At 36.9% G+C, this 25,000-nt stretch overlaps 2 protein-coding genes and 1 pseudogene across 3 annotated transcripts; 2 read left to right on the plus strand and 1 right to left on the minus strand.

Moving 5' to 3' along the window:
* Nucleotides 1–867: 867 nt before the first annotated feature.
* LOC122024469 (glutathione synthetase, chloroplastic-like) lies at nucleotides 868–6,755 on the minus strand. Its single transcript, XM_042583106.1, has 13 exons — nucleotides 6,595–6,755; nucleotides 6,183–6,403; nucleotides 5,699–5,868; nucleotides 4,836–4,911; nucleotides 4,630–4,760; nucleotides 2,796–2,918; nucleotides 2,633–2,713; nucleotides 2,238–2,318; nucleotides 2,067–2,136; nucleotides 1,840–1,961; nucleotides 1,450–1,589; nucleotides 1,175–1,367; nucleotides 868–1,094 (listed from the first exon to the last, which is right to left on the minus strand). Exons 1-13 carry the CDS (start codon nucleotides 6,728–6,730, stop codon nucleotides 971–973), a joined length of 1,668 nt encoding a protein of 555 aa, XP_042439040.1. The 5' UTR covers nucleotides 6,731–6,755; the 3' UTR covers nucleotides 868–970.
* A 279-nt stretch (nucleotides 6,756–7,034) lies between these two features.
* On the plus strand, nucleotides 7,035–13,755 carry LOC122023791 (R3H domain-containing protein 1-like). 2 transcript variants are annotated; one of them, XR_006123236.1, is made up of 5 exons: nucleotides 7,035–7,504; nucleotides 9,001–9,700; nucleotides 12,397–12,763; nucleotides 13,139–13,491; nucleotides 13,587–13,755. XR_006123236.1 is itself a non-coding variant. In XM_042582126.1 (4 exons), the coding sequence occupies exons 1-4, from the start codon at nucleotides 7,228–7,230 to the stop codon at nucleotides 13,187–13,189; spliced, it is 1,395 nt and encodes a 464-aa protein (XP_042438060.1). In that variant the 5' UTR covers nucleotides 7,035–7,227; the 3' UTR covers nucleotides 13,190–13,755. The 2 variants fall into 2 exon arrangements, 1 of the variants encoding a protein (XP_042438060.1); XM_042582126.1 differs by having other exon boundaries at nucleotides 13,139–13,755.
* Nucleotides 13,756–22,085: 8,330 nt separating this feature from the next.
* Nucleotides 22,086–22,293, plus strand: LOC122022816 (annotated as a pseudogene).
* Nucleotides 22,294–25,000: the final 2,707 nt, after the last annotated feature.

Consider the following 25,000-nt stretch of genomic DNA (forward strand, 5'->3'; position numbering starts at 1 on the left):
ACCTCATTTAGCCCATGTACATTTAACACTGGAACTAAGAACAGCAATGATGCTTTATGCTTATCGATTATCCTCCTTGCAGGATTCCCTATTTCTCTACCAACTATTGAAAATATGTGATGCGATCTGTGGTACAACTAACTTGTGCAAATACATGCAGGCATGCATTGAGAGAGTTAAAGGAGATGAAACTGGGCAAAAGCATTGTACTGGACAATATTTCGATTACTGGTCATGTGTCGATGGACTTGTAAGTTTCACACTTTCATGCATCCCTTCTCTTGGAACAGAGCAAGGAATGTAATTTAGCTGAAGTTTCTATTTTCAAAATGCAGGTTGCACCCAGTCTTTTCGAGAAATTGAAGTAATTGGAGAAGGATCTATGGCAAGTTCAATAAGCTGTTTTGCATTTCGACTATGAATCTGTTGTTTGGCTTCCCGTTATCATTCCAAATCTGTTGTTTGGCGTTTGCAAGCCAAAAACTAATTGTACTGTGTGATTGTTGCTGAAACATTTCTGAAGAATGTAATGATGAGCAATCAATTGGTGGGATTGAAAGTACTTTGATGCAGCAAAGATCTTCCTTACTAATTACTTGATCTACTGGTAAATTATTAGAAAAGATTTAGTCTTGTCACTCTCATCCATAACAGAAAATGAAGCTCTTTTAACGAGATTTTTGAAACTCAAGTTATTTTGATAAATTTAAAATATTGAGAACTTTGACCACCCATTGTGCTATTGTCACGTTGATCTAACAATCCTGCATAGATAAAGGTAGAGTAAAATTTTCTAACTTCAAGCTCTGCTCCGGCCTGCCATCCGACATTCTCCCGGCAGAACCACGTGGCAAGTTTTCAGAAAGATTATTCAGTCAAGATCAAATGCACGTACTTAATTATCATACATTGTTATGTCAGATAAAATATAACAATTTCTTTCTCTAATCACCTTGATTACGATACATTGTCATGTCAGATAAATACTATCCAAGACTGCATATCCAGCAGCAACTCCACCTTCGTTGGATGATGAAACTTTTGTCCGCATGAGATAGCCACATTGATCATTTATGATCACTTTATCTTTGCTCCTGTCGTTTGCGAAAGTTTCAGGCTCTTCAGCATGACAAAGCAATCAACAAGGAGGAAGAAGATTGATTAGCATTAGTACCTTAGATAGGTGCCGTATGTTCCGAGTTCTGAGATTGCATTTTCCTGAAACCAAACACCTTCCCTAACCAGAAAAGCAGGAGAAGCCGTCGGAAAGATCCTCTGCATCAAAATGTATGCGGCAAGTTCTTCGGTGCCTTTCTGCTGCAGTTCGATCAATGCTTTCCTTAGATCGTCGCCATAAATGTTATTCCCTGGAAGATCACAGCATGCCAAATTGTCAGAAAATGGAAGCAAAGAAGGCAGTGGAGTATAGAGAAGGTTGGAGAACATAACCGCCTCCTTCTCGTTGGGGTTTTAGAACAAACAAATCAGGTTTCTCGATAGCAGACTTCACAGCATCTGCATCGTACAAACTCCACAAACCTGCAAAGCATTTCCGTAGTTTTGCAATATCTTCAGCGTTATCGAGGAACCTGAAACATAAGTAAGATATTACTTGTCTTGTACACGTTAGTCGGCACATAACCAAATCAATTGATGGTTAAGAGAATGCACTATCTTTCATTCCTGAAAATCAAACATTTCTAAGGTAGATATTAGGCTAGCAATGTAATAAACAAGAAAGTGCTTTTATCAAGTGGCAAGAATAGACAAACCCTGTAAATACTTTTGTCCTTAAAATAATCGGGGAGCAAGTTAAAAAGCCTGAAAATATTTAGAAACCTTTCCAGGACATTTGGTTTTGCCAATTCTTGCTGGATCTTCTTAGTTCCAACTAAATGATAAGAGATTGATGGGCACTTGATAGCAGATGACTTTTCGATCAAAAGCCTTGCTCCCCATTCCTGTCATTTTAAAAATAAAAGATCATGAGGATGATCATCATTTCTTGACTTGTATTCAAAGTATAGATATTATTAAATACATGAAACATCAGATAGTCTACTTACTGCTTCTGAAGGATAATCATTTGGAGTATAACCCGCTCTGAAATAAACAACAGCAACTGGTTTTCCATCCCTGAAATTAGAGTACAAGAGCCATAAACATTACTAACACCAATACACTAATCTCCATGTCCACAACAATTGGGCCAACTTTTATGGAAAGGAACCACATACATGATAAGTGTCCCATCAGATAGAACCTCCCCGTTCGCAGCTATTTCAGATAAGGTTTTGCGGATAGTTGCAATGCCATGTGTGTTCATATGTTAAGAAAAAGTGAGGAGGGTACAAAAAACTAAACAGAGAGATATTATTGAATTCAATGTCAAGAAGAAATTCAAGTGATTCCATATTACTCATAGTCAATGATAGTCATTTTAGATGTGAAAGGGAAAGCCAAAATAAGTAATTTTTTTGTTACCAATTGCCCATTTGCTTTATGTATTTTCATCGACATCCTTTGCTAAAAGATGTGATGTGGAAAAACTTATTGTGGATTATTAACAACATTACCCTACCATTAAGATTAAAGAAAACTCTATGGAATATATTATCATGGCAAAGGATATATCTCCTTCAAAAGAGCAGTTAGACAGTGTTGATCATACATATTGCGCTCTTCACCTTGGACAACAATCGTAACAACAGCACTAATATTAAACAAAAAAGGGTGAGTAATGGTAGACAAATCCTTAATTGCGACAGTAAGACAATGAATATCATATAAATGACCTGGTATTATTGTATTCATTCCATGCTTTGGCTATTGCCTCGGCAAATCTACTCACAGCCGTGTTTCCAGGAACCTTTCTTGGATCCAATCCAAGGTTCTTTCCATAGTGGTTAAGCAAGTTTCTGCAAAATAACAAATGATCAGCCTCATCACACTTCATAGAAGCATGTAATGTTTCACAAAAGAATCCAGAAGTAAGTTGGAGATTGGTGATAACCACCATAAAGATTTAGACGACACTAATTTGACCTTTAATGACAACTCTTTTCTATTACTGCAAAAACTAAAAATGAAGAAAACATATGCATGGCTACTATTGGCTTCAAAACATTATGTTATGTTGTGTCCACTTCCAAACAACAAATGTCAATTGTTGCTCTTGGTGGTAGGAGAATTTTGGAAAAAAAAAATGTCCCTGCGCAATGGAATTGGATGCTTATGGACATGATCTATGTTAATTGAACATGGGAACGAGCATCCGACACACGTGTAGACTCAACATATCAAAGTGTTGGCATCCAACATGCGTACAGAGTATATAATGAAGAGTCAAAGTATCAGAGCGCATGATTAACCTAAGGTTACACCTAACATGTAAGTAAAAGAGTAAATTTCCTTTTGGGAAAAATTATGGCATGGTAAATTTCCAATGGCCAACCTCTTGTTAGTTACAATATCAAATCAGTTTATGGAATATAAATAGAGGGATCAAGAACCTTCGTCAATAAGAATAAAGAGGAAATGACAACTTTCTGTGGAAGTGAAAACTATGGAATAAGCTACCTATGAAAAGCAATTTAGCTAACTTCCACCTGCCAGCTAAACAATTTGACTAAAGAAGATTGTCGCCACGGCATGTGTGTGTTACTGTGATTGAGTGGCATAAGATGCTAACTTATTTCAACACCGGTTGATTGCCAAACAAATGTCATCAATCGCCAGCCTAGACAATCTGTATCTCAGAGAAGGCAAAATCTCATTGTTGCTGAAAGACAAGCATGCATGGAGGAACATGAAGTTTTACAGGATTCTCAATGGTCAATGGAAGCTTATGGGATCATGTTCTTTAGTTGTGATCTTGTGATGATGTAGAGAAGAGGGAAAAGAGAGTACCTGTTCAAATAAAATTTGTCTAAGGTTTCTTCCCTCAGAAAGAGAACATCAATCTGAATGGTGGGTGTACATAGTCCCAATCCTAAATAGTTGTACTGCATATTTTTCCTAGCTACAAGACTTTTCCCATTTCAAATTAAAGTTCATAAACCAATAAAGGATCTCTGTCACTTAACCTCAAAGAACCCAAGATAATTTTGAATCCCACAGAGAAGATAAACATTGTGGCTTGATTGGATGATCTTTGCAATTTTAAAGGCTTTATTCCACTTGAGACAATAGATAAGGGTTATCAATACATTCATTCTTTAGCTTCACCTTAAAACACACCCAACTTTCAATAAAGTGACCAATGTTTAGAATGGAAGTAAATGATCTTACTTGGAATGCCTTAATCAAACTTCAAACTATCTTTGGTGATCGTAAACCACAATTTTACTATGAGATAAGCAGATAGCATGGGTAAATTATGCCAAGGTATGTAGTTATTATATGACAAAAGAAAGAGAAAAAAAAGGTGAATTTCATGGCGTGTCAATTGAGGCCTGAAGTGTTTATCCAAAATAGTAAGAACAAAATCATAAGTATCAAAAACAAAGAATGCTTTTAGGTTCAGGCCAAAGTTATCAGAAACAAGACAATTATCAACAGAAATTTAAAATGCATGATTTATAGTTGAAAGAAAAATATTAAAAAGAAAATAAAGAATTAGAATTAAACCTGTGAAGCTCACTGACAAGGCAACTAAGGCCGGCAAAGGAAGATGAAATGGTGTTGAATTCAATTTGTAAAAGCAAATTAGTTTCACCATCAACCATATAATCTGATCGGTGCAAACCCAATCGAATATCCTGAAAGCGGTGACAATATTTACTATTTAGCACATCCAAACAGAATATAATACAACGGTGAGGTCAGAGAAGCACTTCTGTTTTGTTTTTTTCCAGCATCTCTGAGTGAATATCAAGTAGTCTACTTGTAAATGCGTCTGCTTGCTTCGTTCTGCATTAGCAAGAGAAGTGTAACAACATGAGTCAATGCTTGAGAAGTGAACCACTTTAGCCTACAATGCTGGTGTAGGGAGTAAGAATCTAGAGTGGGTCTCTAGGATAAACATACAATTGAGAAAGAGGCTTTTAGCAAAGCATATTACATACTCAAGACTGTTAATATTGGGTCACTACAAACCAATCAAGTTCAGGGATAAAGACATCTGTAAGATGAATGTTCAATAGAATTTCAGTAGAAGTACGTACTGGAAACCAGTAAGATGCAACAGTTCTTTCAATGAAGGAATAGATGTTGACCAAGACTATGATTAAAAATACAATAATTAAGTAGTAGAAAAGAACTAGAAAGAATACTAATGTAAATCTTTTTGCTCCATGGAAAAGGTAAGATCCAAAAACTTTGAAATATTCTCTATGAGGAACTATATGATGGAAAATTAATAGGAACCTAAAGATGTAAACACCCTCAGCCACTTGTAACAAACTAAAGTTCTTCATCTGTAAAAACATACAAATTTTCTTCTTTATGGTAGAAGAAAAGAAAATGCATTCTCTCACAATTCTTCACAGGAGATACTAATACTTCCTGAATAGCAAAGAGAGAAACTAGCCACCATCGTTGCTACATTTCCAATCCAGAAAATAAAGAGATGCAGTTAATACTAAATCACTACTCCTTTCCAAGATAGCTAGAAATAATAATCATAACTAATAACGGTAAAATATTAGATGCTCAGTTATTTTTGGTGAAGGCTTGATTATGAATAGTGGATGAAAACCTGGATAAAGCATCCTGCAAGAACTTTCCATCCAAGCTCACTCGGTCCACAAGCTCATTGAAGATAGGAGCTAACTCAGATGCTTGCCTCCAATACCTTTTTGGAAATGGCATAGGCAGTAAAGAAAAGGGAGCATGAACTAGACCAACACCGGGGACGGTTCCTGATCCCTGCATGTAAATTATTCCGATCCTGAGTTTCAGGTGAAATTAAAACTGTTTTGAACTTCTTGCCATGCAGATAAATATGTACGAACATATTTCAAAAGGGTGTCTTCTTTAACAATGATATAGAGCAGGAATGGTGAGAGGGAAAACTTATTTACATGATAATCCAAAAAAGTATTGATGTTTTGAATAAATGAATAGGTAGATAACTAGACACCAAGATTGTGAAACATATATATCTGGAAGAACAAAAAGGATTCTATAATGTGAAACCAAAAAAAGAAGTGATTTTTGAAGAGAGAAATCAGAAATCGCACCTCGACGCGTCTATCCCCGACGACAAGCCCATGGAGCGAGCTCCAAACAAGAGCGTCGTACACTATTTCATCCACCAAGTCGGGAGCGACGCTGTGAGCGATGGGAGAGATGGCGATCTCGTCCTCAACCTCCTCTCCCCTCTCGGCGAACCCCGTCCGATCCATAGTTAGATCGAATGCGCAAGAATGGAACTGACGACGGTAGGCAGCATTATGGAGATCTGTATCGAATAATAAAAAGCAGGGTAAGATTGAGAGCGACAAAAGTAGGGATGAGCAACCAAAACCCACTCAGATCTCGTCCCCATCAACACCACAGTTTTCCCGCAATCCACAAATAAAAATTCTTCCTTTTTAACTGGTGGCAGAGAGCGCAAAGCCTAACAAGACGGAAAAGTGGGAAGATTCAAACCTTGTTTTGCGATGGCGAAATGGAGCTCGCGAGCGAAGGCGAGAGGAAGCAAGGTTCGATTTTGATTATAGATCCTATCGGCGTTGAACAAGTTGGTAGAGAAAAGATCAAGGCGAATCCTCGCGAGAGCGGACATGCCTTAATTTAGAGAATTAAAGCACGAAGAGGGCTAATATTGAATTTATCGAAAATTTCTAAGAATAAAGCAATTAGAATGATCGGGGGAAAAAACTAAAACCTAACACAAAAATAAATTTTGTTTAAAAATCAATCCAATGCATTTTGCAGGGTTCCGGTATGATTCATTAACTTACAGGGTTCAAAATGTGAAATCATAAAAGTTGTGCAGTAATGCAAAAGAGTCCTCATAATTATTTATAACACCTTTGACTACCGAATTGTACCACCGCTACTATAAAAATTCGCCGGCCGTGATTTGCGTATGGATATTTTTTCCCTCGGCCTACGGATTCCTGCCCAAATTCGTTTCTCTTCTCGTCGGCGTTCCCTTTCCCAATCCCAAACCCTAGCCTTTGATCCTCCCCCGTTCTATGGAGTTCGCCGCGATTAGGACTAGGGTTTCTCTCCCTCTTCGCACACGGTAGCGAGCGGCTCTGCGCTCTTGACCTTGCCATGGATGGCTCGGCGGACGACCCCAGCGCCCCTGACTCGTGGGAGATGGCGGATCTCGACGCCAGCATGAGCCGGCTCCTCCTCTCCACTAAAAAGAACTCAGACTCGTCGAGTTCTCCGCTTGACGCTGAGGAGGACGAGGTGGAGGCGGTTGCAGCACTGCCGCTTGCCTCGCTTGACCCTTCCGATCAAGTTCGAGGTGCCCCGGCGGATGCTGTGAGCCAGGTGGATCAGTTCCTTCGAGAAGCTTTGGAGAAGCCCAGAGAGCGATTGGCGAGTAAGTTTTTTCTTCTTGGAAGCTTGCGGGTGTCTCTGGCACTTGAATTGAGATTCATGCAGATGTCTTTCAACTATAATTTTGTCTCACAGTTTGGTTAGATTTTGATATTAAACTTCTTAAGAGATAGTCTGCACCAAATTAAGTACTCATTTTCAACTTGAACCAAATTAAGTTTTTGATTATTAGAATGGTTGATGTGTGATATATGATTGAACATGAAGGAAGAGAAGGAAAAGTATAATTTAATTTTTGAACTCGATGCATCCTTGCAGAGGACGCTTCATCTGATTTAGATGCAGGCATAGTACGTATAAACCAATCCTTGATGTACATGAATTCAGGAAAAATGTTGAGATTACGATAATGAAAGTATTCTATTCATGGTGCTTGTCTCTATTTTATTTTTAGGACTGTGTATTTGCAACACATCTTCTTAGCCTCTCTTTTTTTCTCATGTGAAAGAGGATAATTAACTTATGATGTTTTTAAATGAATTATCTTGTTGGCATTACCTAATCATATTGGGCTTATGTGCAAGTTTTAACTAGGTAATCATGAAGTTGAACATATATTCTAGAGTATTATGGAAAGCTGGTATTTTGCAATAGAATGATTAAAACATGAAGATTGTATAAGATATAAATAAGGCAATATGAAACTCTGAATTAACTGGAAATAAACATTTGATAGTGAATTTTAAATTTTTGTGGAACCATGCGGTGATTGATGCTCTCAATTTAGTATTTTAATATATACATATCATTTTCTTTTCATGTGTTATATGCTTTTGGAGTGTAGAAGTCAAACTAGTGGTTGGATTTCAAGGAGTTATTTCCAATGTTTCAGAATTTTTTTTCATATTGTTAATAATGGTCACTCTTTCAAACATTGATTGCTCTGGGTTGATAAGAGATCTTATACTTGGCTCAGCAAACCCATAGAAAATCCATGGCCCTTTTAGGCATGGTTGAAAATTTGGTTATGTTGTAGTGAACCTAGCTCAGATAGATGTGTATCCGTGAATATGATTGCTACTTGGATCCCTAAGAATGATTGAAGTTAGGAATTGGTTTGTATCATTGTATGCTACATTAGCTACTGTAGAATATTTTGATTGGACATGTATCTTGCTACTGCCTAAACTCCTTGATAAGGGTCTAATTATCCTTCTGTTTTTTGTGATGGCTGATCATTGGCTAGATAGTACGCTATAGAAAATGCAGAATCCTAGTCAAGTTATGTTACATGTTTGACTAGTTCTACCACAGGTTTGTATGTGCATTACATGGGATGTGTAGACTTGGTAATTTGATTTGGAATTGAAATACTAGCCTTTCAATGGCATGAGATTTTTAGAATTGTTTTGTTATATTACTCTCTTGTTTTCATTGAATGGGTGTATTTCAATTGCTTCCTTGTTATATTTTACTTTTTTTTCTGTTTCTTTTGTGGTACTCTATCATGCATCTGATTGTGAAGCAATCTCTTGTCAGTTTTGAGGATGGAACAAGATGTTGAGAAGTTCCTCCGCGATCCTACTCAGCAGCAACTGGAATTTCAGGAACTCCCAAACTCTTACCTAAGATTAGCAGCACACCGTGTTGCTCAACATTATTACCTGCAATCCATTGCCAGACCTGACAATAGCATGCCAGATGGATCTGGTTCTCGAATTTTGCTTTGTAAATCTTCTATCAACTGCAGGCTACCTCCTGTTCGTCTTGCTGATATTCCTGTCAATCTGCCACAAGAAGATAATGATGTCCTGCTTAAAGTTGCAATCAAGCAAAGGCCTAAGAAGCATTCACAAAATATGAGAAATGCAAATACCCAGTCGTCTAGGACTAATTACCAAAAAAGTGTTGAAGAAAGAAAAGAAGATTATAACCGAGCACGTGCACGGATATTCAATAGCAACGAGAGCATCAGTCAAGAGGGCAAAGTAAAGTTACCAGATAATCTTCATGACAGCTTTTTATCTGTAAGGCCAGATAAAAAATCTGTGACTGAAGGATCTGGGAATTATCTGGGAAGGAGTTCTAATGATTCCACTTCAAGTAGCAGCAGAGTAAGCAGGACTAAGGTAGAGAAAGAGCCTGTTGTTAGTAAACCAAAGGTGAACAATAAAGTTGCCATATTCCGTGATCGTGATGTGGATAGTAGGGATCCTGACTATGCTAGGAATTATGACAGGTAACTCTTCTTTTGTTTTAAGGTTTAACAATCTGCTGATTACCATTAAAATCATTGCTATACACATCCATGTTGTACACTCAGCAGGGCTCGGAACCAACTGTACCTCTTTTACATAGGTCGAGGTTCAAATTAGTAATATACTGGGTGAAGCTAGTATGGATTGACACTTTTAGCTTTTTTTTTACTGTCAATTCTAACCTCAGTCTTGACCATCATTAATATTCATTTGGAAATTCATAATTATTTTTATTGTCATTATAAAACCATCGCCTGCTGCTTAGCTGTAAGAAAATGATACCATTTCTAATATTTTGTTTTGAAATTTAACTGTGTTTGCTTGGCCAGCCCTTAATTTGTATCTTCTCTATTGGTCTTGAGTGGTACTTTATTTTACTTTTTGAAATATATTCCCAGTAAGCATGATGTTTTCCTAACATCTTTTTAAAACATCAAAACAAGAAAATGTCCAAAGAAATATTTTATACTTCATTAAAAAATTTAATTCAAATTTACCCCTCTTAGTAGTAAATCTTTATAGTTTCTCATCAAAATCATCTATCCTGGTGCCAGCCAACTCACTGAGTGTGATTACCACTTCACCTTGAGTCTTTATTATAATTTAAAGCTTAACTTCTGAAAGCTCCTTGGCTTAATGCTTTTTTTTTTCTGGGAAGAAAGGAAGAAAATGAAGTGGTTTAAGTGAAGAGAAAAAAAAATAGAAATGTCTTATGTTATTTAATTTCCACCATTGTTTTCAAAGTCAGTTCGGATCAGTTGATTTAGGTTGGAATGACTAATGCCTTTAAGAAAGGGAATACAAACTTTGGTTGACACTTGGCACAAAATCAGTCAAATTTAAAATTGAACAAGATAAGCCACTAAAGATAGAAAGCAAAGGTGGATCAATGAGAGGATTTGATTTATTTGTCAAAACTTTATGTTATTTGAAAAGGAGGAAAGAGAGATGTAGCAGAAGGGATGAGAGACAGTTAGTAGCTTGTTTTAGGGGGGCATTCAGCTTGTTAGTAGTTGCCACCTTGCCGCCAAGAAGTACCATGGAAGCAAACTGTAAATTTTGATCTAGAGAGAGGTGTTAGTGTACAGGAAGAGTGGTAGGTTAGAGGTAAGGAGAGTTAGAACTGGATGGGGAATAGCTTGGTCTCCTTTCAACTGTAATTTTAAAATATTATTTACTGATTGATGTCATCAAATAAAATGTATGTCTGTGATATCTATATAATATATATGAAAACTATATGAAACAAAGCTCTCTCTCTCTCTCTCTCTTATTTTTAGAAATGCTACACTGGAACACCCACACATAAAACATCTCTTTATCTTAGATGAGTTAATGTATCTTACCTAAAAAAGAAATAATGTTGAATCAGGTAACACTGAACAACTAGTCTAGCCTCACGGAAGTTTTCCACGGGTCCCTAGGGTAAATCGGGAAGCGCAAGCGGCTCAGAAGTCCAGTTTCCCGTGGTTGCGCGCACCATTTGGAGGAAGTAATGTATCATACCTAGCATGCATGCAATATTAGAAAACCAACTCCATGTGCGTGTCATTTGATTAGTATGAATATTTCAAAGAAATTTAAAAAAGAGATAGGACTATGCATTCAAAAATATAGATGTATTAATAGCTTGTATTTTCTAAATTAAGTACAATATTTGATTTTTAATCTCATAGATTTACGTAAATAAAAATTTATTTTCAATTAAATCTACTGAGCTTTCTTTTGCAATGTCTTAACTAATTAAATGTATAATTTTTTTAATTTCTGATTGATAATTTAATCTATTTCCATAAAGCTATATATTTAAATTTTCAGATTCTGTCTTAGAATTTTTAAAAGCAATACAATTTAGTTTATATCTGAGCTTCTTTATAATATTAGAAAGATACAAATTAATTTTATTTTTTAATTACCCGTGCCTCTCACTTCGTTATGTCTCATATTTTTTATACTATAAACATGTATAAGTTAATTTTCTTTTTAATATTATTTTTTTTTCTGGTGTGTTGCTTAGGTTTACACTAATATCATAATAATAAAGTGTTTATATGCATGTGTCTAGCTACATAAAAATTTCTGCAGTATACAAAAAGGAAAATCATTAAAATAAATAAAAGTGAAAATATATAAAACAAAATAAAAAATATTATAACATTAAATACATTTGTTCCCAAACAATATCATTGTTAAATGTAGCAATATGAACAATAGCAAGATTTTTGGATTTGCACCCTATTAATGATTTTGGAAACTATTATTACTGCTCTATGTCATTTGTGATTCATTTTGTTTACTTCGATGGGATCAAAGTAAATCATATCCTTGGTTTGTGTTTATTAGATGTTTCAACTTCATTTGTCTTCCTTCCCCTTTGATATAGGAATTGCATTTTTCAACTAATACTGAGATATTTGACCCAGCAGATCCTGATCTAGATACTGATTTTTAGAATTATGATTTCCACTCTATTTCACCATCTTGTTTGCTTCAATGGAACCAAAAGGAGAGATAATATCGGTTATTTGTGTTTTTTAGATGTGTACACTTTATTCTCACTTGATTTAGGCTGAAGTAAAATAGAGGAATCAAGTAGAATTGAATTCTTTCATTTACTTCCAAATGAGCAAGAGAAGTTAAAACGCTTCCGAGTTTTTCTTATACTGTATATTGTCAGGTATATGCAAAGGTTTGACCCTGGTTTTGGATTCAATGGACCATATACTGTCCGACCACTGTATGCCCCTGCCGTTAACTACAATACAGAATTCCCACAACTAGGATCCGGTCACCTAGCACAAGCTCCTCCGGACCACCAAGCCCGGCTCATCCCTTCACATCTACTTGGACCTCAGGTATCACCTGCAGTGCATAGTATGGTAAAGTATGGTCCTCCCGAAGGCATGATGCCAGCCTATACTTCCAACCATGTTCGAGGTCACTCTACTGCACCTCTCTACATGAACTCATCACAATATTCTGTGCCTTCACATCCCGGAATGTCTTTCCCTCATGGTAATGGCCCTGTTCAAACATTCACTCAGGTACACTTTAACTTGCTTTTTTCTTCTTGCCTTTCATCTTCTTTACTTTTTGGTTACATCAGATCTATCATGGTGTAACTAAGGCTATGAAAAGCATATCTCAATTGCTATACTTCTTTTGTTCATGGATGAATTTGTTAATTTAATGGCTGAAATTTGATAGTGGAATCGTAGTTTGTACATTGGGTTAATTTCTGATCATATTTTTAAGATCTCTGGGGATCAAAATGTTTCTTCCGCTGTTTACTGTACATGACATTTAGATGAAACTAGTTGCTGCATTTATGTGGAGCTGAGTCTTAGCATTTTGAATCCACCTTTGTAATTCCATTTATTTTTGATATTTTATCAAGCGCTGCTGGTTTTTTTTTTCAGGCTCATCTGCTGCAACCTGACTCAAGGTTTGGATTGGCTCGGCCCCGATAAGGGGCCAGGGCATGCCTGCGCCTGCCAGCACAATCTGAGTTTGATAATATGATGACACAAACTGGCAGGAGAATCACAGGCAAACTGAACCGAGGCAGCTGCAGGATTTGGAGGGGTTAGTTCATGTCGAATTGAACTCAAAACTCCAGCTCCTAGCTTCCTCGGATTTCCTATGCTCCTGGCACATCTGGTTCTTTTGCAACTAGTTTCCAGTGCTCTGGATAATCGTGCAGGCTGGCTACTGAAAAATGATTTCTATGCTGTTACTGCAACAGGAGAAGCGTACAAGTTACGGTCGAAATGTAATATACTCACTTAGGACTAATCACTTCACTAGAACAGTTCATTCTCCCCCGTCCTAAATGCCTGCTTGACTTGTGTATAATTTCCACCGCAGGAACACATGCCCCAATGCTTCTCAATGCGATAACAATAATACTTGGTGGAAGAAATGCCTTGCCTTTCTGTAGGGCCTCGAGTCGCTGCAACTCTAATCCTCCCATCAAGAGATGGCTTGTTAAGCTTTTTGGGCTTACTTGGATTTAACGACGTGAATAAGTTCATCATTACTCCCATGCTTTCATCTTCAGTGATATACAACGTAGTTGTCTAACAAACATTTTAGTTACCTAGATGGATTTTATAGTTTGATGTGTCTGAGATAATCATTTCTTGTTCATCTTGTTCTTTCAAAATGACATAAATGGTGGGACAAGTGAGGGTTTAAATGAACCAAGTCGCTCATGAGTTATTCGAAGTTCGATTCGATAAAAGTTTGTTTGAGTTCGTTTAATGAGGTTCGTTAAGATAAATAAATTAAATTTAATCTTCATAATATTTTATTCGTTAGTTCGTGAATATGTTTATGAATTAATTTTTTTTAAAATTAATAGTTTTAATATTGAATTTATAGATTTTATACTATACATAAAATTATAAATTTTTATAAGAATATTATATTTTTAAAAATATATAATTTAATTTTTAATGAATATGTAAATTTATAATTTGTGTTTATTAAATTCGTTTAAAGTCGAATAAGTTCATGAGTTATAAATATATTTGTTAAATAAAATTAAGCTCGATTCAATTATAAATAAATTAAATTTAAATATCTAAGAATTCAATTTGATTCAATTACACCTCCGACAAGGTAGGCCTTTTCTTCATCTTTAGTAAAAACAAATTTCTATCTAGCCCCTCGCATCAACTTACGAGGCATGAATTGAACTCCATGCTTGCTGACCAGTAAACGTTCATCATCGTGAGATATTTTCATGCACGGTGAATCTTATTAAACTTCAAATAGATCATACATTTACCAGTATTTGGATTGGACCAGTTTTCCTGTTGCTTTCCTATTTAACCAGTTGAACCGATATGTACGATTTGTTTACCAACTAGTGTTTTTTTTTACTTTTCACACGTAGGAATATTCCAATAATCTCTGCAAGGGCTGTGTTACGCTGCACCCTGGGCGTGCACGACTGAGTGGGCGGGGCGCATATCACGTGGGCGTGGCTCACTCAGTCGCGCACCACAGGCGCGCACGCCCGGCCTGGGGTGCAGCGGAACAAGGTACATCTCTGTAATTGTTTAAAATAATTTAAGACTAACCGGAAGGTTAAGATCAGGGGCGTAATTAGAATTTAAAATTACTCGAAGTTGATCGTTGACGTTGGTGTTCTGACGACAATGGTTGTGACCAAGTCGTGACGACAAGAAGGAGTCAACGTCGCTTGTGGCAAGGAGAGCAACGATGACAAAACTATCAATCGATATACCAATAAATGTGGTACTGTGATAGTCAAGGATTCAGGGTTTAGATGACAGGGGCACAGCTACGGTTGCGGCAATACCCCACAGATATAACGCGCTAATAAGGAGAAGGTTTACCGCGGTGGTGCTAATCAAGTCATTGCTAGACGCATGCGAGGAGGGACAAGGAAGGCAGTGACACTGGCTGCTTGTGCGATAGATAGAGCAGTATATATAGGGAGATGAAGCAACAAATAAGAGAAAATTTAGGTTTAATTAAAATTTTGATAATTTAATAGGAAAAAAATAAGGATTGAAATGGAATTACTATAGATTATATGGATTAAAATAAAATGAGGATGAAGTTGAAATAAAATTTTATTAGTAAATTTTTAAAAATAGATGGGGCTGGAGCCCACCCTAGCCCAAGGGTGACTCCCTGGTTAAGATCGTTCTTTATGACGCACAAGCAATTTAATAATTCTTAGAAACTTGAGAACTACGTGCGTTTGCATCAATTATGTTCTCCGCAACTTACTGTGAGTGTATATCTTCTATTTAAGTCAAGTCTAAAATTAATTAAACGGTCAAAATAGTCATTCAAGATTAATTTTGAGTTTGATTCGAATTTTGTTCAAGTTTAATTTGTTTATATATTATCGAGCAGTTTGTTTGACTATTTAAAATTTTATATTTTTAAATTTGATTGGTCATAGTTTTCTTTTATATGTAATTATTGTTATAGTAGAAGTTACATATGGTTATAATTTAAGGTTAGTAGTTTCTTATAGTTGAAGGAGATTTTATGACTATATCCTACTCTGATATAGTTGAACTCTCATGTTCATTAACCCGGGGTGATCGAATGTACATGGATAAGAAAATATTAGTGAACCTATTGAGGGAGTTCTAACGGAGGGAAAGTGCACAACTCCTTGGCCTCTTGGCTCCATGGCGACGTATATTGGAACACGGGATTATTTTAGAAAAAAAATAATCATCGTATAAATCTCGAATTATTCCAAATAAAAATAATTATCATGAAAATCTTAAATTATTTTAGAAAAAAAAATAGCGATGTGAATAAATTTTACATTATTTAAGGAATTAAATAATAATAACGTGAATATGGGAACAAAAGGAAAAAATTGTCACTCTATAAAAAATAAGGGGGCGTTTGGTTTAGGGAAATAGGAGTGGGGAATGAGAATGGAAATCATTGATTGCCATTGTTAATGTTTGGATTATGGGAATAGGAATAGGAATAGGAATAAGGGAATGAATCCTTAAAATTGGGTAATAACTCATTCTCATGTACCTCCCCTTCAATGAGCCATTACCCTATTTTCATCAATCAAAATATTCTCTTATTCCAAAAATACCCTTGACCTAAAACTAAAATTTTCTCCCTTAATATCAAATATCAAAATTTATTTATTTATTTTTTCTTCATATCACTTCTCTCTTCTTGTTCTCTCTCATCATATTTTCTCTCTCATCATTTTATCACATACTTTCTCTCTCCTATCACACTCTCTTTCCTCTTTTTTTCATTACACTTTCTCTCTCATCATACTTTCTCTCTCATCATACTTTCTCTCTCATCATACTTTCTCTCTCCTCAATCTCTTCCATCACACTCTCTTCCTTCTTTTTTTCATCATACTTTCTCTCTCATCATACTTTCTCTCTCCTCAATCTCTCCCATCACACTCTCTTTTCTTTTTTTTTTCTTATCACACTTTCTCTCTCCTCAATTTCTCTTATCACACTCCCTCCGTTTTTTTCCTCAACACACTTTCTCTCTCATTATACTTTCTCTATCATCATCTCTCCCATCACACTCACTGTTCTCTTTTTTTCTCATCACACTTTCTCTCTCATCATACTTTCTCTCACCTCAATCTCTCTCATCACACACTCTCTCTCCCCTCATTTTTTCTCATTACATTTTCTATCTCTTCATTCTCTCCCATCATAATTTCTCTCACATCATATTTTATCTCTCATCATGCTCTTTTCTATCACACTCTCTTTTCTCATTTTCTCTCATCACACTTTCTCTCTCTTCATTCTTTCTCATCACATTTTCTCTCTCATCATACTTTCTCTCTCATCATTCTCTTTCATCATAGTTTTCTCTCACATTCATCTTTCTCTTACATCTAATTTTTTTCTCTTATTTTCCTTTAAGGGTAAAAAAGGAAATATTGATTTATTCCGATAGAAAGTATGCAACTAACCAAACATTGCTTTTAAGAGTGATTCTCATTCCGATTCTCATTCCCATTCCACAATACAATGATTCCCATTCCGATTCTCATTCCCATGCTCATACCAAACGCCCCCTAACTCTTTCTGGTATCCAAGGTATATATACACTCACATGTGTACATAAAAAATCCTAATACTTATCTTTTTCTTTGTTCTCTAACTTGAGAGTCGAAGTGGTTGCGCCGGGAAACCTTTGATCGTCATTCTAACATTTTTCTTCTTGTTTTCCCTCCTCTAGGCTCCCAAAACCATATCGTCATCTTTGTTATTAGTCAGTGATTGACGTTTAAGTTGGCAATAAAGCCCCCTCACCGGTGATTGACTCGTTAGCATTCGTGAGCATGATCAAATTGACACCATTTGTGGGACGCTTGAAGCCAGAAATACCAGTTAGAGAGCAAGGTGTCGAGCTTGAGGAGCATCAGGCGGGTTCTCGCCAGGGCCTTAGTCGACTCGGCCTCCATTTGAGTGACTCCCAATTCCACTTCTAAGAGCCCGAGGTCCTTTTGGATGACCTCCAAATTAGTTTGAACGGCTGCCTCCTTGATTGTGGCGATCTCTAGTTCCATTTGATGATCAGCTATAGCAACTGTCAGCATGTCTATTTCCACTTGCAATTGACTCACACTGTGCGCCAAGCTAATCCTTTTTCTCGTCACCTCCACTATCACCCTCTTTAGTCAGTGATCGTTGCTTGGTTAGAAGTGGGGTCAATCTGTTATCGCTTCATACGATCAACTTTCGGCTGTACAAGCATTATTTCCTCCTGAGTCACAGTTGAAACTTCCTGGGAAGGGGCTGCAGTTAATTGCATCTCTAGTTCAGCTATGTGGGCCTACAACTCTCACTGGCCCTGCCAGATCTTAGGGTATTGCTGACCGAATACTATCAATTGGGACATATGTTTGGTCCGATTCAGTAGAAGTTCCTTTACTAAAACTTAGATGGTCATGTCCTTAGTTGCTTCTTCACCGTTATTCCATGCAAGAGTTGCTAGACCATAGAGGGTGAGATTCATCCTATACTCTTCTTAAACTGGGTTTTGGGATAGCTCCAAGGTGAATGGGTTGCTCTCTTCACCTAGAAAATTCTCACGACGACCTGTAGAACTCGGATCCACAAGAGCATGCGAGAGGCTCGCCCCCATGTGAGAAGTTCCCGATTCAATACGGGGAAGGAAAATTAGGATCCTAGGAGATGGTAGGAGGTGTACCAAGGGAAGATAGCCGTAATCGGGTGGCTCTTTGACTCGACTTGTGTCTGATGGCTGAATTGGTGAATGGATCAATGGGCCAAGGGAGCTGGCTATGACTCATGCGGAGGCGAATGAGCTTGAGTGATCAGCCGAGCATCCAGAGGGGCGACACCTCTTCCTTGAAATTTTTAAGGGGGCCTCCGACTCTGCAAATGAAGTTGGTTTCGAGGCACTGAATCGATGAACTGGAGACCTTCTTAACTCTCCCTTTAGGCTCGGTGCTCTCACCATCGATTGGGGAACCACCTCCGTTGGGGCTATAGTCGGAGTTGGGGTGCTTCTTCCTCTAGTGTCATCTCAATAAGATCAATGATGGCTATTCTATGCGCCTCCAGTTCTATCGCAGTAAGTTTCATCACCTTGTTCGGTGATGCCCTCTTCATCGTGTTGGCTATAAAAAATAACATGTATTTTGTTAGATATCAAAACTTGTGAAGATGAGAGTTCTTACCAAACAAAGTATTGAGGGGAGTCGGTCATGGGCTCAACCCAACATATGCAACAATCCTTCTTTGATTAAGACATTGTTGTTGAACTACAAGCTCAGTAGCTTCTGTGATGCGCTAAAGTAGCCTTGCTCCAAATAGTAATCTTTCAAAGCAGGAGGTAGAGGTAATTATCGCTGCCAGCGAGTTGGCCAAGAAATGTAACCTGAGAGTTTAACGAAGAAGAATTGGGGTTTTCATCCCTTGTGGAATGAAGGAAGCTCCTTAATCAGGTTAATCTCGGGAGAAAAAGAAGAAGACCCCATCCTCCATCTTCTTCGAGAGTAAGAGAAGAAATGAAAGAAGTTAAGAGAAGGCAGAATATGATATAAACAGAAAATGATCACCACACCAGTTAAGATGCAGAAGGAATTGGAACCAAGTTGTGATAATAGGATACCGAAATATTAAGATACTTCGATAAAGAAAACTGGGATAGGAAAATGCAGCCCACTCATCATGTGACTTCGAAAGAAGGTCACAAAACCTGGAGCCTGGAGGAGGATGATCTAATCGATCGTTACCGTTCGGAAGCCCTAACAGATGATCGGCCAGAATGTCATAGATTGTTCTTAATCGATCCAAGGATGCATTAGTGAAACTTGAAGTGATAGATCCATGCCAGAGAGCAAAAAAGATTCCTCGGCCATGGGATATGCTACCAATGACTGATGAAAAAAAGAATCACAAGAACAAACTGAAACAACTTATTGGGTGAGAAGGAGAGCTTGAAAACGAAGAACGACGAATGCATAATCAACAATTGTGTCTAGGGATGTTCTTATCTGACCTCATATAGCCCGACTCGCTTAATAGAGACTTTGGTCTCTGTTGTTACAAGAGCGAGACAAATTTTCTACTGTAGAATCAAACACATGGAATAAATAAAATCCAGAGTAATCATTAACTGGTAAAAGATATTTAGACTTTTCTGCTGTGAGTCATATCACATTAATATAATGTAACTTTGGAGGCACACTGGTACATTCTAGGCTCAGGAATCAAAGCTAATGATGTAGAAAGCATGCTTAAAGAAGTGATTATATTTAAAGACATAATGACTGAGACGTGCTGACATTTAATGTGTAATCTCTTCAAAAATATGCAATGGATCTGCTACATGGCTTAATCAATTGAGATAGCTGGAATTATTCCGATTATATAACAGTTCAGTGAGTCGGATTCTCACCTCCTTCAATTAGATTTGAAAAAGAGACTTGTGATCCATGGGTGATCAATGGGTGCTACATGGATAATACAAGATTGGTGAATCTACTGAGGGGATTCTAATAGAGGGGAAGTCAAGTCAAAATACGGCTCCTTGGCCTCTCAGCTCCTTGGCTCCTACCTCTCGAGCCTCTCGGCTCCTTAGCGACGCGAATCGGAATGCAGGACTATTTTAGGAAAAGGATCATCATTACATAAATTTTAAATTATTTTAGGAAAAGGATAATCATTAAGCAAATCTCATATTATTCCAAAAAAAAAAGACAGTGATGTAAATAAGTCTTGTATTATTTTAAAAATTAAATAATGATAATGTGAAGATGATAATAAAAGGAAAAAGTTTGTTGTCTCTATAAAAGATAGCCCTTTCTACCATCCAAGGTATATTCGTGCACATGCGTATATTAAGAATCCTAATATTTATTTTTTTCTTTGTACTCTAACTTGAGCATCGAAATAGTTGCGCCGGGAACCCCCTAGCCATCATACTAATCCTTTTTTTTTTGTTTGCCCTCCCCGGCTCCCAAAACTACATCGTCATCCTTATTGTCAGTCAGTGATTGATGATTAAATTCTGTGATTCACTCGTTAATGTTATTCATCTTAGAGTCATTCATGATAGAAAGACCTCTCATGGTATTTCACTTGCGACTATCTCTTTGTAACTCTCTTCCATGGGATCAAAACCTCTTAGATTGTTGTTAGTCCCTCCGTCGCCCCACGGTATAAATTTATCCCTTGATGTTTAGAAACTTTCCGAAGGAGAGTCAACTTGGCTCCATCAAGTTCGGTTCAAAAGACTCCATCCCTAAAGTGTCAAATGTTTCACAAATGGCTAGCAACCAGAATTGCTCCGTTGAATTCAATCCTTAGGTCAATTCTCCATGAATCACATGCGTGCACCATTTTAAAATTCAACATTGATTCCTCGTTTCACACCGTATGTACTACTTTTCTTCTTTTAAAACTCAAAGATAGTGCAAAAAAAAAAACCCCAAAAACATTTCCCAAAGCTATTAATCACTAATTTTTTTTCCAACAATCGGACACTTATTTTTTTTTTTTATTTAAAAAGATTCATTTGTTTCCTAATTTATTAGTCTTGCCCATCACTATATATGGTATTACATTTCAAGAACAACATCATATCACAATGATAGTAGTTTTTAAAATATAACATCATAATAATGATATTAATTTTAGGATTTATATTGCATCAAAATAATATTGATTTTTAAAAATCAATATCATAGTGGTATTGATTTTTAAAATGTAACATCATAATGATATTGTTCTTTTAAATGCAATATCATGTTGTGATAAATTTTATATTTGAAAGATATGTAAGACTTTTTCATGTGACGGTTTATTTTGGTTTTCTTAGTTAGTGTAGGATAGTCATTAGGAATTATTAAATCCAAACAAAAGTGCCGCATCTTTTTTTTTTATAATTAATCTATTTTTATTTTATGTTATTTCGTATCATATAATTCTTTTAGTTTGCGGGGTCATTTTCCCCTTACGCTAAGGGTAATGAAAAGAATTATAAAATGAATTGTTAATTATGCCAAGATCTCATATAAATGTAAATTTTATTGATAACACCTCTTTAATTGTGGCCAATATCTTATTACGAATAATTCTGACAACTTCCGAAGAAAAAAGGTATTTACCTATTACATAGATAGTGTGATTTGATTCTTTTTTTTTAGGTCCAATATTAAAAAGAGACATAGTTCGAGATAGAAAAAAAAAAAAATCAAATTATTAAAGTAAACCTACTCCCGATGAAGGTGAAGTTTCTAGATAGAACAATTCTTTCCGTCGTGTATCCTCGATTGATGCAATCTCAGATGCTTCAATTATTGGTTTTAGTATTTAGCAAAAGGTTACACCTATGTGTTCCGTATTACGAGTCAATCTTACTCCACTAGTACTAATAGGCAGCATAGGGGAAGAAGCACTACACCTAGGCATCAACATGAAACTTTGTTATAAATTACCCTTTTCCTTATCCGTATCGAGGCTAACAAGAATGGTTGGGACAACAAACATCCATCTCGTTCATTGGGTATCCGTATAACCATCAAAGATCGTTGAAGTAACTAATTCCTGGAAATAGGAGGCGTTGAGGACAAAGAAATTGTTGGAGTTACCATTTCCATCTAGTACTAATAAATACAGTTGGTGTTAATAAAAACCTCTTGCAGGAACAGGCTAGAGATTTCTTGTAAAAATACTAACTCATTTCAGTTCATAATGAGAATAGTCAAATTTGAATTTTATGGATTATTTCCCTTAGTGTTATGCACAGAAAGAAGGGAGGAGCCATATGAAATGAAAATCTCACGTACGGTTCTGGAATGGAGATTCTTTGAATAGAATGAACGACACGGATCTTGGCTCATTCCAAAGGAAATTATGCGGAAGCTTTACAAAATTATTATGAAGCTACGCGATCAGAAATTGATCCCTATGATCGAAGTTATATACTCTATAATATAGGACTTATACACACAAGCAACGGAGAGCATATAAGGGCTTTGGAATATTATTTCTGGGCACTGGAACGAAACTCATTCTTACCACAAACTTTTAATAATATGGTCGTGATCTGTCATTATGTACAACTATCTCTACTATAGAAAGAAGAAAAAAAGAATCCAATTAACTAGTAAATACTATAATGAAATAGGTTTTCTACATATGCGTCGTCTAAAGCAATGGTTTTTATCAGCTGTAGCAAGTAAAGAGACTTCACGAGAACCAAAATTAAGAAGAAATGGATAAAGCCTATATACTCCATGGATAAAGGATTGAATTGATAGAGAAAGCACTGTAAAGATCAATTAGCAAGCTATTTGGTCGATAGAGTTAAGAACTACTTTGCTTTTCGATGAATCGTTTCTTCGGACAGAAGGAGATTCTGGAAACACTTACTTGAAATCTTACTTATCATACTCAAAATCTTACTTTTCAGAGTCAGAGTCCATTGTGGAAGACTCTTTTGAGGAATTGACCATGATATATCTGATACATGCATAATATCTCTCAAAACGGATACAAATTTGTGTCTGTTACTTAATATCCTTAGTATTGGCAATGGTTCTGAAAAAATGTCTAAAAGGGTGGTAAAATTTAGATATTTCCATCATGTCGAAGTAAGGAACCATGACATATATGTTTGAAAAAGATTCCATTTTGAGAGATTAGAAAGAGCACTATCTCGTTGAAAGGTTTTATACATCTGTCCTTAATCAACGCATTTCTTTAGAGAAAGACTCCGCTTTTTTTCCTCTTTCCAGATGGGAAATCCTTCTCAGAACATGGAGTGTGAATCAAATTCATGTTTGAATTGAAACTCTAAACCATGCCATTTTTGTAAGATGGAGCACCCTATATAGAATCGAAATAAACTCTAGACCATGTATTTGATTCACCAAATGCATCATTATTGTATACTCTTTGATATATATATGACGCAACCTAATGTTTGTTTTGCAAATTTACAATTAAATTTATCTCCTTATTCTTTTGAATCTAATCTAAATATCCAAATACTAAGAAAAATTCCCTCTTGACAGTGATATATGTTGTATATGTAAATCCTAGATGTGAAAATAGACATAATTCATCCAAAAAAGGGTATAAAGAATAGATATGCAGAAATCAAATATCTAAAAAAAAAAATAGAAAGAACAATAGCCAACGATATAGATACCCTTTTGTTGAAGGTCGTTTGAGCTTTTCCTAGGAGTATGACATGGGTTACTTTCGCGCCGTAGAGCCTCGTACTCGGACATTGGCTCAAGGCATTTCCTCTACCCCTTCTGTAACGCCCCGGCTAAGGCGGGCCCCATCCTGACCGAACCGGGAACGCCACCAAAATTGCCCATCGGATAAACGACTAGCTCCACAGACCACCGGAGATCCTTTCAGCGTGTTTTGTCCTCACTCGCACACACCCTGGAAAACTTCCCAGGAGGTTACCCATCCTCAGATTACTCCAAGCCAAGCACGCTTAAGTTTGGAGTTCTTAAGTTTGGGCTTCCGAAAAGGAAGGTGCACCTTGGTGATATGGATAGTACCATCTAACCTTTTAAACCATACTTAACAGAATCTCAGAACTGAGGTATTACAATCACCCTCACTTAAAGACACAACGTCCTCGTTGTGTAACCACGAATCACACCACAGACAAACCCCAGAATCTCTCTCGCTAGGTGGTGCCTTGGGTGCTCCTGCCACAGGCGCACTCACGGTCGCAAGGTCGCTCTGATACCATTTGTAACGCCCCGGCCTGGGCGTGCCCCACCCGGACCGAACCGGGAACGCCCCAGAATTGGCCATCGGGTTGACGATTAGCTCCACAGACCACTGGAGGTCCTTTCAGCGTGCTTTGTCCTCACTCGCGCGCACCCTGGAAAACTTCTCAGGAGGTCACCCATCCTTAGATTACTTCAAGCCAAGCACGCTTAACTTTGGAGTTCTTAAGTTCGGGCTTTCGAAAAAGAATGTGCACCTTGGTGATATGGATAGTACCATCTTACCTTTTAAGCTATACTTAACCAGAATTTCAGAACCAGGGTATTACAATCACCCCCACTTAAAGACACAATGTCCTCGTTGTGTAACCACGAATCACACCACAGATAAATCCCAAAATCTCCTTCGCTGGGTGGTGCCCTTGTTTCTCCTGCCACAGGTGCACTCACGGTCGCAAGGTCGCTCTGATACCATCTGTAATGCCCCGACCCGAGCGTGCCCCATCCAGACCGAACCAGGAATGCCACCAAAATTGTCTATCGGGTT

The sequence above is a fragment of the Zingiber officinale genome, chromosome 9B, assembly GCF_018446385.1.
Source record: "Zingiber officinale cultivar Zhangliang chromosome 9B, Zo_v1.1, whole genome shotgun sequence".
NCBI lineage: Eukaryota > Viridiplantae > Streptophyta > Magnoliopsida > Zingiberales > Zingiberaceae > Zingiber > Zingiber officinale.

Bases quoted from the DNA above. Each gene is read 5' to 3' on its own strand.
- LOC122024469 (XM_042583106.1), bottom strand. From the start codon at position 6,730: ATGTCCGCTCTCGCGAGGATTCGCCTTGATCTTTTCTCTACCAACTTG. The intron at 6,404-6,594 runs GTTTGAATCTTC...TATTCGATACAG, and splicing joins TTTCGCCATCGCAAAACAAG to ATCTCCATAATGCTGCCTAC. The intron at 2,319-2,632 runs ATATCCTTTGCC...ACATATGAACAC, and splicing joins ACTGCTCTTTTGAAGGAGAT to ACATGGCATTGCAACTATCC.
- LOC122023791 (XM_042582126.1), top strand. From the start codon at position 7,228: ATGGATGGCTCGGCGGACGACCCCAGCGCCCCTGACTCGTGGGAGATG. The intron at 7,505-9,000 runs GTAAGTTTTTTC...ATCTCTTGTCAG, and splicing joins GCCCAGAGAGCGATTGGCGA to TTTTGAGGATGGAACAAGAT. The intron at 12,764-13,138 runs GTACACTTTAAC...TTTTTTTTTCAG, and splicing joins CTGTTCAAACATTCACTCAG to GCTCATCTGCTGCAACCTGA.